The 18,193-nt window shown below is 39.3% G+C and overlaps 1 protein-coding gene across 2 annotated transcripts; it reads left to right on the top strand.

Moving 5' to 3' along the window:
• The first annotated feature begins 319 nt into the window (after positions 1-319).
• rab5ab (RAB5A, member RAS oncogene family, b) lies at positions 320-17,555 on the top strand. 2 transcript variants are annotated; one of them, XM_031279407.2, is made up of 6 exons: positions 320-584; positions 2,669-2,895; positions 4,308-4,459; positions 5,373-5,495; positions 5,766-5,859; positions 15,672-17,555. In XM_031279407.2, the coding sequence occupies exons 2-6, from the start codon at positions 2,730-2,732 to the stop codon at positions 15,785-15,787; spliced, it is 651 nt and encodes a 216-aa protein (XP_031135267.1). In that variant the 5' UTR covers positions 320-584; positions 2,669-2,729; the 3' UTR covers positions 15,788-17,555. The 2 variants fall into 2 exon arrangements, with proteins under 2 accessions (XP_031135267.1, XP_031135268.1); XM_031279408.2 differs by having other exon boundaries at positions 352-588.
• Positions 17,556-18,193: the final 638 nt, after the last annotated feature.

The following is an 18,193-nucleotide window of genomic DNA, read 5'->3' as shown; positions in this document are numbered from 1 at the left end:
AATGATTTTAATCATGTGACATTGCATGACTTAACGTTGGTTATGTAAATTGATAGTCAATCACAAATATGTCCTTTGAGGCTATTTCCTCTTTTCGGCCAAGGAAAATAGAATCATGATGAAACGTTAAGCAGCTATCTTGGACCAAACAGGGGCCTGAGTTGAGCTATAACCACTGTAAAATTACAGCGAAACAACACAGATAGGATGGGTAGTACATGTCCGCCCCATTAACTTCAATACAACTGCCACCAAAGTCTGTATGACTGTTCCTTCTTTCTATTTTTCTTGTTTGCTGTGTCTTGTAGTTTTTTTGGAAAGTCAGATAAATTGGGAATAAATACTAACATATGATTGGTCCGTAGCACCAGTACGTAGGCCGATTGTCGATTCCAGTCATACGATCTGTCATCATCCTTCGTACAATGCGAAAAGGGAAGTTGAAAGTGGGAGATCGCAGAGCCTTATGAAATTTAACGTTACGGTAGCTAGCTTGCTGGGTAATCGACACACTGAACAGACACTGAAGTGCAACAAAGATTGTCCTGGAGACACCATTCACAATAACTAGCTTCCTCTTTTTGGTAAGTGAGTAGCTAATATTAGCGTTAGCTAGCTAGCTAATGGCTAGCTATCTGGAGGGCTCCTCCCGATGCGGCTTTACTGTGTTAGCCAGCCCAATGTCTATTATTTTGGCTAGCTAACGTTAGCTAGCTGACATAGTGACTTAACGTTGTACGACTGGTGAATCCAGATCAGTCGTCATGTTTAGATTCCCTACGTGTAATATAACAAACATATGTGACTCTATTTAGTCCACTGATTGATAAGGCAGTTCACCAAATTAACGTCATGCAGCTAAGGTTAGCCAGTTGTCACTAGCTGTACACACCCAAAACTGCATCATCTGTGTTTTGGCATTCTCAAACGTTATGTAGAGTCAGATGTATTGTGTGTTTGCTTGATGTGTACGATACTACCCATATCGAATCTAACGTTAACATTACACAGGCGGTATTATGTTTTCTTTTTGTGCTAAACTAGCTAGATTTGAACTTAATAGGTAGCATGCTAACGCTAGCAGTCGTTACTCTGCTAATTCGAGCCAGTCAACAACAACATAACAGGTTATTTGTGGTTAACTGTGTCGTAACGCGATTTCGACGAAGTTGACAGTCATTATTATTTTTGGACTGATGTACTGTGTTTTATTGGTTGGTGGTAATGAAAATGTCTTAAGTTACAGAGATAATCTGTTCTTGTCTGGTTAAAATGGTTGATGTTGTTCTTCACCTTAAATGTACAGACCGGTAGATAGTAAACTGTAACTTAACCGTGAAACATTTCCCCACATATGTGCCCAGACCTGTGTGAGACTAATCTCTTTTGTGGCAGTCTGCCTCACATAACCTAGCTAACGCTAACAGCACGAGTTGCCAGAGGTTTGTTGTTGCAGTTACACCAGTTGGTCAACCTTTTGACATTTCTAGATGTTTGTTAAATTGGTACAGGTGAGAAACTTTGCCAACTTTGGAAGCAGAAGTTCAGATGCCAAAATGTTAGGGTTACAGTCAGGTGGAAAATTGACTCCCACTACAGTATCAGCCACCCTAGTATGTTTTTGCCATACCTGTTAGTTGCACTAAGCTTATTTACTCAGCTAGTTATGGCAAGCAACTAACTATTGTTTGGAGAGGGAAAAAGTCTGGCTGTTAATATGAAACTTGTTGACTCAGTGTGTATAGAAACAGTAAATTGTCCTGCATTGTTATTGTATCATCTGTTACATGTTGACCTCTGTATTTGGACTGCTTGTTTTAGAATGTATTTAATGTTAGAACAACAGCGTAAAACTAGGACATTGAAATTCCTGAATATGTCGCCCATTTGTGCATGGACATTTTAGTTCATAACATATGACTTATCTTTTTAGTGAACTATTTCTGAAATCATGTATTTCAATAGTACAAATAACCCATTGGTCAAATGTTACTTAAAGTATGGTATATCTTTTGAATTCTTGTTTATACCAACAATTCGAGTTATGAGAAATGACAACAACATACACCGGTAATGCGGCTTTAGTAAACTTCCTTTTAGAAACTTTTTTGGGGTTACTCATATTACAATTTGGGAAGTGGTTTAGGTCATTATGAGCTGCACACCTGGACAAGACTTACTTAGTAAGAAACATATAAAGTTAAGCAGCAGCAGAAGCTAAATAAAACAACTTAAGGCTAAATAATGATATACCCATTGCAGTGTTTCCTTTAGGATTTTTTTTAGCAGTTGGGACAGGTCTGTCCGAACAACAACCCAACAACAACCCAACAACAACGTTAGCGGTCCGCCAACCCACTGCCGCTGGGTCTAACGTTAGCAGCCCGCTGACCCACTGCAGCCAACGGGGGGTGCATTATGTCGGCAGGATAATTTAAAAGGCAACTGCAACTACATTGTGCGTCTGCCCTATTTCTGATACCGTGGCGGCAGAAATTTTGCCATGGCGGGCCGCCACTTCAAAATCAACATAGAGGAAACACTGCCCATTGTTGTATGCTACCAAAAACTAAATGATTTATAAGAAAATCATCATCTTTTCTAATCAACACAGCAAACCTGTTTTATGGACAGTGACACTATGCTTACCCTTTTCTCTCCTGCTCAGGTATTTTCTACAGTTATTCACAGTATCTCAGCATCCAGAGGAAGAGACCTGGCAGTGTGACATGGCAAGTAGAGGCGGAGCTACACGACCCAATGGGCCAAACGCAGGCAACAAGATCTGCCAGTTCAAACTTGTGCTTTTAGGAGAGTCAGCTGTGGGGAAGTCGAGTCTCGTACTTCGTTTCGTCAAGGGACAGTTTCACGAATTCCAAGAGAGCACAATCGGAGGTATGCATCTTCGTAAGGCCATGTTGAGGCTTTTTTTCTCTCTGAACACACCTGCAAAATTGATTCATATTATTGACACACTTTTATTTACCTCATTGTCACGGGATGACTTGCAAAGAGTCACACAGTGGAATGAGAAATTAATATCTAGGTCATCTTCATAAGGGTACAAGCAAATAGCTGTCACAAAGGTTCCCCGTCAGTAAAAAAAGATTACAAAATGTATTAATAAAATCAGCATTTTTGGTGTCGGAGTATAGGAAATTTTACTAAGAGCAGGAGAAATGGGTAGAAAAGTTGTTTAACACCCCAAACAGAGCACAGTGGCAAGCAATATAGGATTCATTTGAGAACAAGGAGAAATGAAGAGGAGATGGAGGATTGTGATTGTGAAAATTGGAACAGAGAACTATGGGAATAATTAGGGGAATTCCTGGACCTTCATATCTAGTTCCTTGTATGTCTAGCAGTTTGTATGAGATTAAAGCAATCAGTTACCATCTACATAACCTTACATGTATTGCCCTTTGGCAAACATGCTGCTTACTGGAAAATTACTGCAAATACCAGGGTTGTGACTAGGGATCGACCAATACTGGTTTTTAAAAGACCGATTATTAGTAGTTAGTGAAACCGATAACCGGTATTTGGAACTGATAGGCATTTACCGTGAAAATGAAAATCTTTAAATCAAAATTAAGATTTTGGAATGTTACAAAATCTAACACAAAACTTTGTTTAAATGCTTTGAGAAATTATTTAATAAATTAGAAACGTTCAACATAATACACAGTAAAAGATAGTGCTGTGGGCGGGACATTAAGTCAGACTCAGTGGTGAGTGAAACCGAAGCAGAGGGACAGACAGAGCTGTAGCCGAGCCAGAGTAGCGCACTTTTTAATTCATTAACTTGATCGGTTTTCAGGCAAATAAAACGCTGATACAGATAATCTGCGTTTTTTTCTGCCAAAAAAAACGGCCCGATAATCGGCCAGGGCCAGCTATGCCTAGTTGTGACCTAATGGTCGCCGGTTTGATCCCCAGTATGCCAAAAGTGATGTTGAACAGGGCAGTGTCCAGGTGTGATGTGTGTGTGTGTGTGTAACTGATTGAATGTGAACAGGGTGTTTTACTGCCAAAATAAATAAAATAAAAAAGGGTTTTAGTGAATTTCACCCTACTTAATGCTTCAGCAATCAGCACCCATCCAGATTTTTAAATTATCAGCATAAAACATGTTTGATATCACTGTGGCCCAGTCTTCCAAATGTGGACTAAGTCAACCAGATAATCCTCCCGTGTGTGCCTCCAGCATTGGTCTTCAATTATTACCTTCACAGAAACATGTTTTTGTGTAGCTCAGTAGCTGCGTGCCCATTTGTCATCGGTTCCTCTGCTTTGTGCCCCTGCAGCTGCCTTCCTGACTCAGACAGTATGTTTGGACGACACAACAGTCAAGTTTGAAATCTGGGACACAGCTGGTCAGGAGCGCTACCACAGTCTGGCTCCAATGTACTACAGAGGTGCCCAGGCAGCCATTGTGGTGTATGATATAACAAATGAGGTGAGTCAGGTACCAGGGTTTCTGTCATGTTGTTGCTGTTACCAGTGCTGCTTTCACTAACATATCCATCTTAAATTTTCTTATTAGCAGTTAAACCAAAAAAAATAACTTTATTTTGGTATCTTGACAAGTTGAGAGATGAGCTCACTCAGCACAATGTTTTGTAGACAATATAGATAAACCTAATACCTACATCGGTCACTTGGATCCAAAGAGGTTACACATGACCCATTAAAAAAAACACACACACTGATAGATTTGATTACAAAGAGAACATGTTGGACTTGGAATCACTGACTTCAACATAGTCTACATATTGAACAGCGAGTGTCCATTTCTTTTAGTTTTAGAAATGTTGATTGCACCTGAAAACAGCCTTAACATCGAAAAAACAGCTGCCACTAAGGCAGCATCCAATTTATTATTATGATTATATTCTATTTGTAAATTGTACTTGAAAGTCACAAAAATAGGACGAGGAGCGTTTTATGTCAAAGTTACTGTCGGTGACAAAGCCAGCGGCAAGTTTGTTCTGTGTGGCGCACAGAAATGTTTTTAGTACCTTCTGAGGTCTTAAACAAAGAGTCCCTTCTCTTCAGATCTTAAAGAACAGGCATGTGGCCCACATTTTAAATTTTCTGTCTTGCGTGCATTGCATATCTTCTGCATAGCAGTATAGAATAATCCAGCCTCCCATGCTGCATAAAATGCTGCTTTTACTGTACCTAAGGACATTTTCATTTGTTTCATATCTCATCAAAAGCATCTTTTTTAATGTGTCTATTTGGGGGATTGATCAAAAGCATAGCCAGACATTATAGGAAAGCTCCTGTTGTCCCCATCTTTCCATCACATGTATTGTTATTTTCACTAACTGAGTCACAAACCCACCCCTCCCTGTTTTGTTTGCCAGGAGTCATTTGTACGGGCAAAGAACTGGGTTAAAGAGCTTCAGAGACAAGCCAGTCCAAATATTGTAATAGCTCTGGCTGGGAACAAGGCTGATCTCGCAAACAAGAGAGCACTGGACTTCCAGGTTAGTGTTCAACTCCTTATCAATTAATCTTGTAAACGGAACCAGAATAATCATTACAAACATGTCTATTGAAGCCAACATAACCGATTCAGACTGATTATTATTTATGAAACATGTTGACAGATTAACACAAGCTCTGTCTGATTGGCCCCAACCTGTCTACTACTTTGGACATACCTACTTTGCTTCCTCCACATTTAGTTTTTTCCTCATGCAAACTGTGAGGTCATTTTAATGAATGATGTCCTGATGTTGGTTTCCCTCTCACAGGATGCACAGTCATACGCAGATGATAACAGCTTGCTTTTTATGGAAACCTCAGCAAAGACCTCTATGAACGTGAATGAGATATTCATGGCCATTGGTAAGTTACTCTTAAATCTTTAACTCCCTAATCTTATCTATATGAAGACTTAAAACAATTATGACATTAAATAAATCTAGCAGAACTTTTTACCACTTGCCCTGCTGTTAAGAGCCCTAATATACCAGCTAGTAACAGACAGTGGTGCATTCAGGCTGTTATTTTCAACCCATAAAGTTGGGAAATATTTGTCCACGTATTTGCATTTAGGTGAGCACGGTTACTGATAAAGTGGACCAATAAAAAAGCCACTGTAGGATATAGATAACGGAGAAATGAAATGTCCCAGCCTATAATGTTCACTTAAGTAAACTGGTTCTTACCACTCTTTTTGGAAACCTCCTGGTGGTTGTTGTTGAAGTAATGGTGCATTTGGTCAGACCTGGGTCTCAGTGAGGTGAGACTATAGCTGCTTTCTGACCGGAGGGATTTTTGCAGTTCCTAGAACATAAAATTCCTAGAACCCTTTTTTTCTCGTGTTCCGACTGGACCAATTTGGGGATTTTTAAGTCCCTCTGGCCGCAGTTCCTGTAACTCTTTCCGCTCCTACTTCAGGGCAGGGTCTTTTCTCTTTTCAGCATATGAACCTAGGTCAACGAGGGTCGGGTTTCCGGTACAGACAGACCAACAACGGGACAATTTTAACAATTTTCGCCATCTTATTCATCACTAATTTCACTTCTGACAACGTTTTAGGCGAGGAATTAACTGTTTGGATTTCGAATATAGGCAGTGTAAATGCGTAAATTGATGCCGAATTGACAATTTGCTTCAAAGTTTTCGGAGTTGAGAAGCTCCATGAAGTGAGGCGACAGCCAGCAGGCGCCTGCCCCGGCCGCTAGGGGCAGGCGCTAGGGGGTTACTACACACTACACTAATACACTACAGTATTACATTTCAATAATAATTTATAATTAATAAATAACCAGCTTTTCAAAGATGTGCAATTTTAAGCACGAACTATTAAAAAAAAGAAGTGCTATAACAGTTTTACTCGCATGGCTCCCATTATCCTCCGTGACACGCTCTCTTCCACTTCGCCTGACAACTCTTCTCCAAAACAAACAGCTCTGTGATAATAGCTCAGCCCATAGATTCACTCACTCAAAGCAGATAGTATGCGTGAAATAAAAACAGGACACGTAATTTCGCTGTGTGTAGTGTTAACTACGCTAACTAACCGTGTGTTGTAAACCACGTGTAGTGATTAAAAAAAAACAGACAACAGCTGTGTCCACGCGCGAGAGGTGATGGATAATTCCAGTCACTTCATCATGTATTCACTTCGTTGAAACAAGAGAAGCCTCACTGATGTGAAGAACAGGACAGAGATATATATATATATACAGTGCTGCTCATAAGTATTCATACCCATGGTCAAGTTGACTAAAAAGAGGAATAAAAAAATCTTTTGGAAATTGATCTTAATGCCTTAATTAAAAAAATGAGGAAAAATCCAATCTTTAAGGACACCAATTTTTTTTGTGAATTAATAATGTATTGTAAATAAATAAATGTTCTTCCTTAAAATACAGGGGCCATAATTATACATACCCCTATGTTAAATTCCCATAGAGGAAGGCAGATTTTTATTTTTAAAGGCCAGTTATTTCATGGATCCAGGATACTATGCATCCTGATAAAGTTCCCTTGGCCTTTGGAATTAAAGTAGCCCCACATCATCACATACCCTTCACCATACCTAGAGATTGGCATGGTTTTATTTCAGTTAGCCTAATAGCTGGTTTGATTTGCATTGATATGGATCTTATCTCAGTTAGCTATTAGGCTTATTAATTCACAAAAAAAATTGGTGTCCTTAAAGATTGGATTTTTATATATATATATATATATATATATATAAATAAATAAATATATAAAATGCTCTTTGCCTGCCATATGCCAACGCTCCGGTAAGTCCATCACCCCGTCTCTGCCCGGGCATGCTCCAGCTGCCTGCACATTTGTTGACAAACTCTGACGTGCACGCGACGGTGAAATGGCGAATTATCCCTTTAAATGTGAATGAACGATTGTTACACTCACCTGCAGCAAATGCTGTTTCCGTTGTGATTGGTGGTATCTTGACAACTCGCCATTACCTTGTTTTCCTGTGACTGTGTTAATTCGACTTGTACATTACAGCCACTCAAACAGGACAGAGTAACACGGCGGATATTTAAATTTTTTTTGAAGACTTAATTAAGGCGGCAGGCGCGTGTTGTTAAGGCGGGCCGCCTAAACTGGAAAGTGCTGCGGGAAACACTGAGATTCTATGGGCTTAGCCGCCCGGGCCTTGTCTGATGGACACTGTGGCCTTTAAGAATGCAGTTCCGGCCTAAACTGGTATGCAGGAACTGAAAGCTGTTGCTCCATTAGCATTTGAAGAACACAGTTTTGTAGCCTAAAGCGATCACATAGATTTCTTGCGAAATAAGGCTTGTCCACTCACAATGTCAACTAGTTTAAGGTATAAAAACAGGGTTGCCAGTAGATAGTTTGTCTATCAGAGAGTGCCCTACACACTCACACTCCACCCACACAGGTGTTTTCACTTATGTTGCCTGATTAGACTTCTTTGCAGACTGTGCTTGATTGACAGCTCCCTCACTCTCCTGTTGGGGCGGGACAAATGACACCATTATTATTGTTAGTACATTGAGGTTATTAACTCCAAGTGAAAACACCTGTGCAGGGACTTAAAGGGTTCTTTATCAAACATGATTATTTATGTGGTGTGTATGGCCAATATGTCATTTTATTATTATTTTTTTTTAAACTTTAAAATAGAAAAATAGAAAAAACCTACATACAAGATGGGTATACAGCATCTGATATTGTTACATAAGTAGAAGTAAACAAAGTAATAAAAAGACAGAGGCTATATGAGAATATATATACAATAACCAAAGTAGTCCAGTGCTTCCTGTCTCATGAAATCGTCAGGAGTATGATTAGAAAACAAAACAAAAAGAACAAATACACACACACTCACAAAAAAGGCCCAGAGAGGAGAATCAAACCCTTAGTCAGTGCCGAAAAAATACTAAAGAGAAGAGAAAGGAAAAAAAAATACCATACAAATACATAAAAGCTTGTTTTATATGTTGGTCATTTAGGTCTCATCAAGTAAAGCCAAAAATGGTTTCCACACTTTCTCATAATAGTTTGCTGCATCCCCTCTGCTAAGGTGAATCTGTTCCATCCTAGAAACACGAACCATTTTGTTGAGCCACCTCTTAAAGCAAGGAGATGATGGAGACTTCCAGTTGAGTAAAATCAATTTCTTGGCCGCTACCATGCCTGTTTTGAGTGCCTGCTTGCAGTGGGAAGGGAGGGTCGATGTCCTTTCAGAGGAGCCAAAGATTGCCAGGTTACAGTGTGGTTGAATGTTTAATTTTATATTGCTTAGAGAACCAATTAAATATGTCACTCCAAAAGTTGTCCAGTACTGGGCAGTACCAGAATAAATGTGAGAGTGAACCTTCGGCTCCACCACATCTATCACACATGGGAGACACTGACTCAAATATTCTATTAAGTTTAGTTTTGGAATAATACAGTCTATGTATGACTTTAAATTGAATTAACCGATATCTAGAGTTTATAGAACACTTCTGTATACCGGACAGGCCCTCCTTCCATAATTCCTCTGACAGTGGAACTCCCAGTTCTTTTGCCCATGCCTCCCTGAGATGACTGGTACCCGCTGGTGTCTCAAAGGCAGTGATAAAGTGGGAAATCAAGTGTTTGGAGTTTGGTTGTAAGAGAAGTGTATCATAAAAATTATAATTGTGTGGTCTGTTTGGGAAATTAGAAACGTGTTCCCTAACAAAATGTCTCACCTGTAAATATTAGGGCTGTCAATCGATTAAAATTTTTTATCTAATTAATTACATACTCTGTGATTAATTAATTGAAATTAATCGCATACATAATTAATGGTGCCTGAAACGATACTTTTTAAGAAAGTAAAAAAAGAAAAGGGAAAACAAAGGGTACTAAACAACAGTCGGTGACATTAAAGAACGGCTTGTTTATTGCTAAGGCCATATGGTCAAAATTAAATGATTTAATAATAATGTATAACAATAACTTATTTCACTAGTAAATTGCTGTTGAACGACAATAACAACCACCAGATGGGAAATGGACATTTACAATAACTTCAAATGCACCACGAGGCTGTAGTTTACCAGTTTCATTGAACACACCGTCTGTGTTGTTTTTCCGACGGCAGCTGCAGATTGTTACGTACCGGTGTTGAATCCTCTACAGTAAAACACAGTCAAACTTTACACCGTTTAGTGTTAGCTGTCAGCATTTTAACCGTGTTTAATCCAGCTACTAACTAGCGGTAGGCTAACGTTAGCTGCTGTTGAGTATAGTGTTAACTAGCTAGCGGTAGGCTAACGTTAGCTGCTGTTGAGTATAGTGTTAACTAGCAGCACGTGCAGCGATGTTTGTGTTTCCTGTATGGTCTGTTTCAGAGCATCAGAGAGAAGCGCGGACATATCAGTGGCACTAGATTTAGTTATTTTTTCTCAGATTAATTAATCGAAATCAACGCGTTATTTTGACAGCCCTAGTAAATATCGATTAAAAATGTGACTGAGGGAGGTAATATCTAGCCTGGAGCATAGGGAAAGAAGCAAAATTGTTATCTATGTAAAAATCTGAAATGCAACGTAGGCCCCTCTCCCTCCAGTCAAAAAAAAACCCATCCATCAATCCTGGTTTGAACAAGTGATTGCCTGTTATTGGGGCATTTACTGAAACATTTGGTAATCCAAGGAATTTTCTTATTTGATTCAATATCTTCAAAGAATTACTAAGAACATAATTGTAGCTAAATAACTTGTGAGACGGTTGTGCCTTTTGAAAAGAGCAACGCTGGGAGTAAGGTTTGTGACACAGACATGGATTCAATCTTTAGCCAGAGCGGAAGAGGAACAGTCATCTTAAGGAGGACCCCACTGCCAGAAAATGAGTGCCCTTGCATTTGCAGCCCAGTAATAATGCCTAAAAACAGGGAGGCCGAGACCTCCACTTTTTAAATCCTTCTGCAGATGGGCTTTAGAAATACGAGGGGGTTTATCTGCCCAGACAAATGACAGGACGGCTAAATCCAGTTGTTTAAAAAAAGATAATGGCAAATAAATAGGGAGGTTTTGAAAAAGATACAAGAATCTTTGGAGTGCAACCATTTTAACAGCATTGATGCGGCCGATCATTGACAGAGGGAGCAACTTCCAGTTCCTAATATTAGCTTTTAATTTATCCATCATATCCAAAAAAATCAGTTTCAGTAAAAGTCTGGAGTTTCTGGAGATCTTGAGGCCAAGATACGTGATGTGGGTAGTAACTTATTTAAATGGCAAAGATTTCAAGAAAGTAGGACACATATTTGTCAATGGCATGAACTCACGTGTCCCAGTTAATTGTATACCCAGACAATAAAAACAAAACAATAATAAAAACAATCTGTAAAAACAGATCAATAAATCATCAGCATACAGATTTACAATGCTTTCAACATTACCAAACTTTACCCCATGAATACCTGGGTGACTCCTTGTACCCACTTGCAATGCCTATTGCAAGTGGTTCCAAGGTAATATCAAAAAGAAGACGAGAAAGAGGGTCGCCCTGCCTTACACCCCGCTTCAACTCAAAAGATTTGGATCTATCTGAATTAGTGAGAATAGAGGATACTGGTTTAAGATAAATTATGTTCACCCATTCAATGAAATTTTCCCCAAATTCTTTTAGTGTCTTTAGCATGATTCAATCTGATTGAATGCCTTCTGGGCATCAAGGGATAAAACAGCAGCCTGTGTATTCTTCCCATGCACTGAATATATTGTATTTAAAAGCAAACGGACATTACTAAAAGAAAACTGACCCGGGATAAATCCAGTCTGATTAGGGTGTGCAATTGTGGAAATGTGCCTACCTAATTTTGTCGCCAAGACTTTAGTTAGTATTTTTAGTTTACGTTCAGTTTAAAAGAGCAACAAGTCTGTAACTTGCCGGATCAACCTCTTTCCTTCCCCCTTTCAAAAGCAAGCAGATATTCGCTTCATATAATGAACTGGGAATCGTCTTATTTCTCATAGAATCGTTCACCATTCTCAGCATGAGCGGAACTATTTTGTCACGAAATGATTTATAAAATTCACAGCCAAAGCCATCTGGACCGGATGTTTTTCCCGAGGGGAAGGCTTGAATAGCATTCAAAAGGTCAGTTTTAGAAATCGGGGTCTCCATGTCATCTCTTGCGGCACTATCTAATTGGAGAACATTTAAATTGGTAAAAAAGTTACAGAAATCTGCTTCAGTGGCCTTTACTAGAATACAGTTCCTTTTATAGAAGTCCCTGAAGCACAGTTTCTCCGGTTTCTCTCCAAGTTCAAAATATTTGTTTAATTTTCAATAGAAGACTACCAACACGCTTATAAAGAATGGTATTGTACTCATATTTTAATTTCAAGATCTTATTGTAATCAGTGGTTGAAAGGGAAGATCTATATGCCTCTTCCAGTACTGGAAGCATTTTTTCAATGTCCTTGAGGCGGCTGTTAAGTTCTCTTGTCTTGGCTGATTCAAATGAAATAATGTGGCCCCTCATAACTACTTTGAAGGTCTCCCACAAAATAGAATCAGAGACCTCTTTGTTACTATTTGTAACAAGAAATTCGTCTATACGTGCATTCATATGCTCAATAAAAGACTGGTCTTCAAAAAGAAGAGGGTTGAGGCGCCAGCTATATTTTGGACTAGACAGGATATTTTTGAAATTAAGAGAAACTGGACTGTGATCAGATATTTAAATATAAGTAGAATTAGTAACACTAGGCAATAATTCAGAAGCTATCAGAAAGTAATCAATCCTAGTGTAAGACTTATGGACATGAGAATAAAAAGAAAATTCCTTATCTGTAGGATGCTGCAGTTGCCATATTTCAACCATATTCCTTGTCTTAATTAAATCATTCAGAATTCCCACCGAGGTTATTGCAGGAGGTGTTTTTGTAGAAAGTCTATCTAGGACCAGGTCAAGATAACAATTGAAGTCACCTCCAATAATAACATTAGAGGCAGAAGCCGGTATCAAATCAAATGCTTTACAGAAGAAGTCAGGATTGTCAATATTCGGACCATAGATGTTAGGCAGCGTTATCGAATGGGAGTTTATATGCCCAGATATCATCAAAATACCTGCCATATGGGTCTGCTGTCATACAATCAAGGTGAAATGGTATATTTTTTTCAGAAAAGAATAGCAACCCCCCTAGACTTGTGGGTAAAAGGTGCTTGATAGACTTGGGAGATCCAATTCGCTCTCAACCTGCGCTGCTCATTTACACTAATGTGCATTTCCTGAAGAAAAATTCCATCTGGCTTAATGACTTGAGATGCGAGAAGACTCAACCCCTTTTAACCACATGACCCAACCCCTTTACATTCCATGAGACCAATGTAAATTTATCATTTATACTGCTATGGGTTATGCTATTGGATACTGACATCATCTCTGGGATAAAAGCAATCTGGTATCCTCTCAAAAGTGCACAAAACACAATAAAACAAGACACATAAAGAACCTACCTTGTAACCTGAGGTAACACACTCAAACAAACCCATGAACCTGAACATGTTCCCTACCCGCCCACGAGCACTTCCCCAAACGAAGCACAGACATCCCTTCATGCCCGGGACCGCTACACGCATGGCTGAAACCCACTTTCAAACCTGTAACTCACTATTAAAGCTGTGATAGCTAACTTAGCCCGGCTCCTTATTCTAGCTTACCTGACCGAAGTCAGAGAAATCAAATTGACTGTCTCTCAAAATGTTGAACACAGTTATCTAAATGAGAAAATCAGCATCAAAATAGTGCTATTAGCCCTCTGTGTACGTATACACTAAGGGACCACAACAGCCTTAGGATCAGTTCTTTAAGTCAGTGTTCATAAAAGTCATTGCCTCACTCGGTGTGCTGAAAACCTTAAACCTATCCTTTTGTTTTATCCTGAGCCTCGCTGGGAAGAGTAGGCTGTGCTCCACCTTCCGCCCCCGTAGCAACCTCAGGACCTCGGTGTATTCACGCCGCTGCCACATCACCTCTGGCGTGTAGTCTGGGAAAATAAGCCCCTTGTTGCCTTTGTACTCCAGTTGTCGTTCCCTCTGGGTTATAACTCCATATTATCAATAATATAATAATAATAATTAGGGCTGTCAAAATAATGCGTTAATTTCGATTAATTAATCTGAGAAAAAATAACGCGTTAAAAAAAATAACGCAGATTAATCCATTCCAGCCGTTCCACCATTGGACTGTAAAATGAAGGAGGGAGACGAGAATGTGCTGCCTGGATCATTAACTGGAACATTTACTTGTAAAAATCTTCTTCCTGCCAACCCTGGCTACCGAAATCTGGTGCCACTGATATGTCTGCGCTTCTCTCTGATGTTCTGAAACAGACGGCAACACAAACACCGCTGCATGTGACGCTAGTTAACACTATACTCAACAGCAGCTAACGTTAGCCTACCGCTAGCTAGTAGCTGGATTAAAAACGGTTACAATACTGACAGCTAACGCTGAACGGTGTGAAGTTTGACTGTGTTGTTTTTCCGACGGCTAAAACACAGACGGTGCATTCAAGGAAACTGGTAAACTACAGCCCCGTGGTGCATTTGAAGTTATTGTAAATGTCCTTTTCCCATCTGGTGGTTGTTATTGTCGTTCAAAAACAATTTACTAGTGAAATTTGTTATTGTTATACATTATTATTAAATCATTTAATTTTGACCATATGGCCTTAGCAATAAACAAGCCGTTCTTTAATGTCACCAACTGTTGTTTAGTACCCTTTTTTTTTCTTTTCTTTTTTTACTTTCTTAAAAAGTATCGGTTCAGGCACCGTTAATTATGTATGCGATTAATTTCGATTAATTACAGAGAATGTAATTAATTAGATTATTTTTTTTAATCGATTGACAGCCCTAATAATAATAATAATAATAATAATAATAATAACTAATAATAGTTGAATTGGGGGCGTGGTGTCCCAGAGAACGTCATAGAGTTGTAACAGATTTCTTTTGAGGGGGTCTATAGGACAGAAGTACAATTTTCTCTGAAAATATTTAAATAACCTCTGTTTTTAATGAACACTGCAGATTGGGAGCAGGATTAATTAGAAGTGTAATAAAGTGACTGCACATGTAATCTACTAGTATATATCGACGACGTTTCATTTCCGGGATTGTTCAGGTGCCGGGGGAAAAATTCCACCGGATGTCCGTTACCTTCCGCTTTGTTTGTGGTGGCGTTCTAATACCTGGATTTCTGAGGACTATGGTTAACTGCTCCTCAGATCTCTGCAGGGTAAATCCAGACAGCTAGCTAGACTATCTGTCCAATCTGAATTTTTTTGTTGAACGACTAAAACAACTTTTGAACGTACACGTTCCACCAAAACAAGTTCCTTCCCGAGGCTATTTTGCAGAGGCGCCGTCATTGTGTCCTTCGTTTAGCACCGCCCAAGACGATTGTGATTGGTTGCCAATAAACCAGAGCACGTTTTTCTCCCATCCCAGAATGCTGTGTGAACTAGCCAGACCCTCCTCCGCAGCGCTGTGGAGGAAGGTCTGGCAATGCGAGACTAGTAATCTACTAACTCGAACAAAGAGGATTTAGTGTGAAGCTACTCTTAAGAATAAATGTTGGTGTCATCATAGGTGGGGGTTATCTGATTATCTATGCTGATGTCATCACTGATCTTGTTGCTATGTCATTGCAGCAAAGAAGCTACCCAAGAATGAGCCTCAAGCGGCCGGAGCCAGCAGCGGCCGGAACCGGGGAGTGGACCTGACGGAGACGGCTCAGCCCACCAGCCGTTCCTGCTGCAGTAACTAACCTGGCTCTTCCTGCTCATCCTTCCCACACACACCCCCATCCCCCCTCCCAACTGAACATCTGGACATCGGGCTCCTTGGCTTCCTGACGTCAGACCTGACCGTCAACCTCCCCCCCCTGGAATAGCTAAAAGACTCTGTATAGCTGCATTTCTAATACCTATTTTTTTTTTTTTTTTGATGTTCTTTTGTTTCTTCTTTTTTTTTTTTTTTTACTTTTTTTAAGAAGTGTATATCAGTATAATGGATGCATGTATCACTACAACGCCTAAAACACATTTTTATCTCTTATTTAGTTCGAAGACTAACCCCAATTAAGAAAGATGAGCATGCGAGGAACCTGTGAATGTGTGATTGTGTTGTATGTGAATATCCGAGTGTGAGTTGCTGATGAGAAGGTGTAGCCTCATTTGTCACTTCACAGGGTTGACTGGATGTGAATGGTGTTACCTGTAATGTTCTTTGTGTGTGGGTTAAGTTATGCTCACAATCAGAAGAAAACCAAATTGTTCCCATCTTGAGACGCCTGGCTTTGCAGACTGTCTGTTGTGAGGCATCAATGTATTTAGACAGTGCCAGGAAAAGGACTGATGTGCAAACCAAGAATCCCTCCCTTCCTCACATCTGTTACACAAGAAGACCTCTTCATCCAAGGCTCCTAATGGAAAGTGCGGAAAATAAATTTGGTACTGTCTAGTTTTTAAAATAATTGGAAAATGCACACAAAAAAGGCTTTGAGTATTGAGAAGAAAAACTGCCTTGATACACATCTGGCTTCCTATTATGCACAACCATCTGTAGAGCAATATGGGCTTGTCACATTGCAATACATCATATTGAACAACAAAGTCTTCTTGGTATGGAAAACGTGTTTTTTTTGTTGTTTTTTTTTGGAAAGTGTGGGAACATCAGGAACCAACACCTTGAGGTCAACATGAGGCCCGTTTTTTCTTTTTCCTTTTTTCGGCTTTGCTATTTAACAAATGCTTTCAAGTCCATCGCAGAAGTTACATTTTGACACTGATATGTTTTCACATGAAAAAGAAAATCAACAGGGAACTTAAAGACTGTTGTATGTTAAACTCTTGTCTTTGTCTCTGGCCAGTAGTAAACCTGCATCAATTTGGGTGATCTCAATCAAAGGGGGGGGGGTGTTTTTAGAATAGAGTTCAGACCGCACACAAACAAAAAATTGGTCTACTACCCATTGTCACTATAAGTCTGTGGAAAAACAAATATACTCTAATGTTGTTATAGGGTGCAATGTTGTCTTCTTCCTCCTTTAGCACAGCTTGCAGAGCTCCTGAGCGCACCAGGAAATGATCGAGGGATTCGGAACAATTGTACAGTTTAATATAGGTCTGTTTTTTTCTTTTCTTTTTTTTTTCTTCATCCTAGACCTTGTCACAAACTGGTCAAATGTTAAGCAGTGGTGGTCTTTTTAGGTAAATGTAGTGTTATTAACAAAACCCCTCTCTCTTGTCTTGTTACTTTTCTCCAAAAAGGTCCATGGTCATGTTTGAAAGGAACTTTTATTGCATTGCACAGTGTTGATCATGTTTTAATTAATGACTGCCCTTCGATTTTATATGACGGACTGTATTGGACTTGCTAACCTACAGCTATAAGCAGGTAGCATAATTAACCTTACTGGTGGTCTCTCTTACAGCTCAATGAATTTTAATGATGTGAAACAGCATTACTAGTGATGGGCTGATCAGTTTTGAGTGTCTGAATACAACTTAATAAATTCAATAAAGAGGTCTCTTGTATGCCTTTTTTGCTCTGAATATGTCAGTGGCATCACATGTAAGTGAAAAAATATGATACAAGATTGTGTCTTTATTGAAACCAAATGTATTGTTTCTCATTGAAAGTCCAAACCCCTGAGACGTAGGGTGGCAACTGAGATGTTTTCCATTGATTACAAAGCAACTGTGGCCACAAAATCTGTACAGATCTGAGCTTTAAGTTTTTAATAGTCCTCAGGAGGATTGTGAGGATTTCTGACCAGAACTGCAGTGATTAATAGACGATTAACAAGACTAAAAGTCTACAGCTGTGCTAACTGCTCTGTGAGCTTACACACTCACAGTAACAATGCTAACATGCATGAGGGTTTAGCAGGTTATTTGACCATGTCCATCTTAGTTTATCAAGTTCACATGCTACAATTGCCAATTAGCACAAATCTAATGGAAATGAAGTTTTTGGAACACAAATGTGTGTACCAAATTTCATTATAATTCATCCAATAGTCGAGACATTTCGCTCAGAACCACAAATGTCGACCTTGTGGTGGCAGCGAGCAAAAAGTCAAAGGATCACCAAAATCAGTAGGCTTCATCTTCCAGATTCCAATTTTTCAAATGCTATAACTTTGTGCATTTCTCTTTCATATGATTGT

Source organism: Sander lucioperca, chromosome 10 (genome assembly GCF_008315115.2).
Source record: "Sander lucioperca isolate FBNREF2018 chromosome 10, SLUC_FBN_1.2, whole genome shotgun sequence".
Classification (NCBI taxonomy): Eukaryota; Metazoa; Chordata; class Actinopteri; order Perciformes; family Percidae; genus Sander; species Sander lucioperca.
This window is presented reverse-complemented; position numbering and strand designations above follow the sequence as displayed.

What these genes read in the sequence shown, in the direction of transcription:
- rab5ab (XM_031279407.2), top strand. Translation starts at nt 2,730, where the DNA reads ATGGCAAGTAGAGGCGGAGCTACACGACCCAATGGGCCAAACGCAGGC. An exon ending in CCAAGAGAGCACAATCGGAG is followed by an intron (nt 2,896 to 4,307) that starts GTATGCATCTTC and finishes GTGCCCCTGCAG; the next exon opens with CTGCCTTCCTGACTCAGACA. An exon ending in AGAGAGCACTGGACTTCCAG is followed by an intron (nt 5,496 to 5,765) that starts GTTAGTGTTCAA and finishes TCCCTCTCACAG; the next exon opens with GATGCACAGTCATACGCAGA.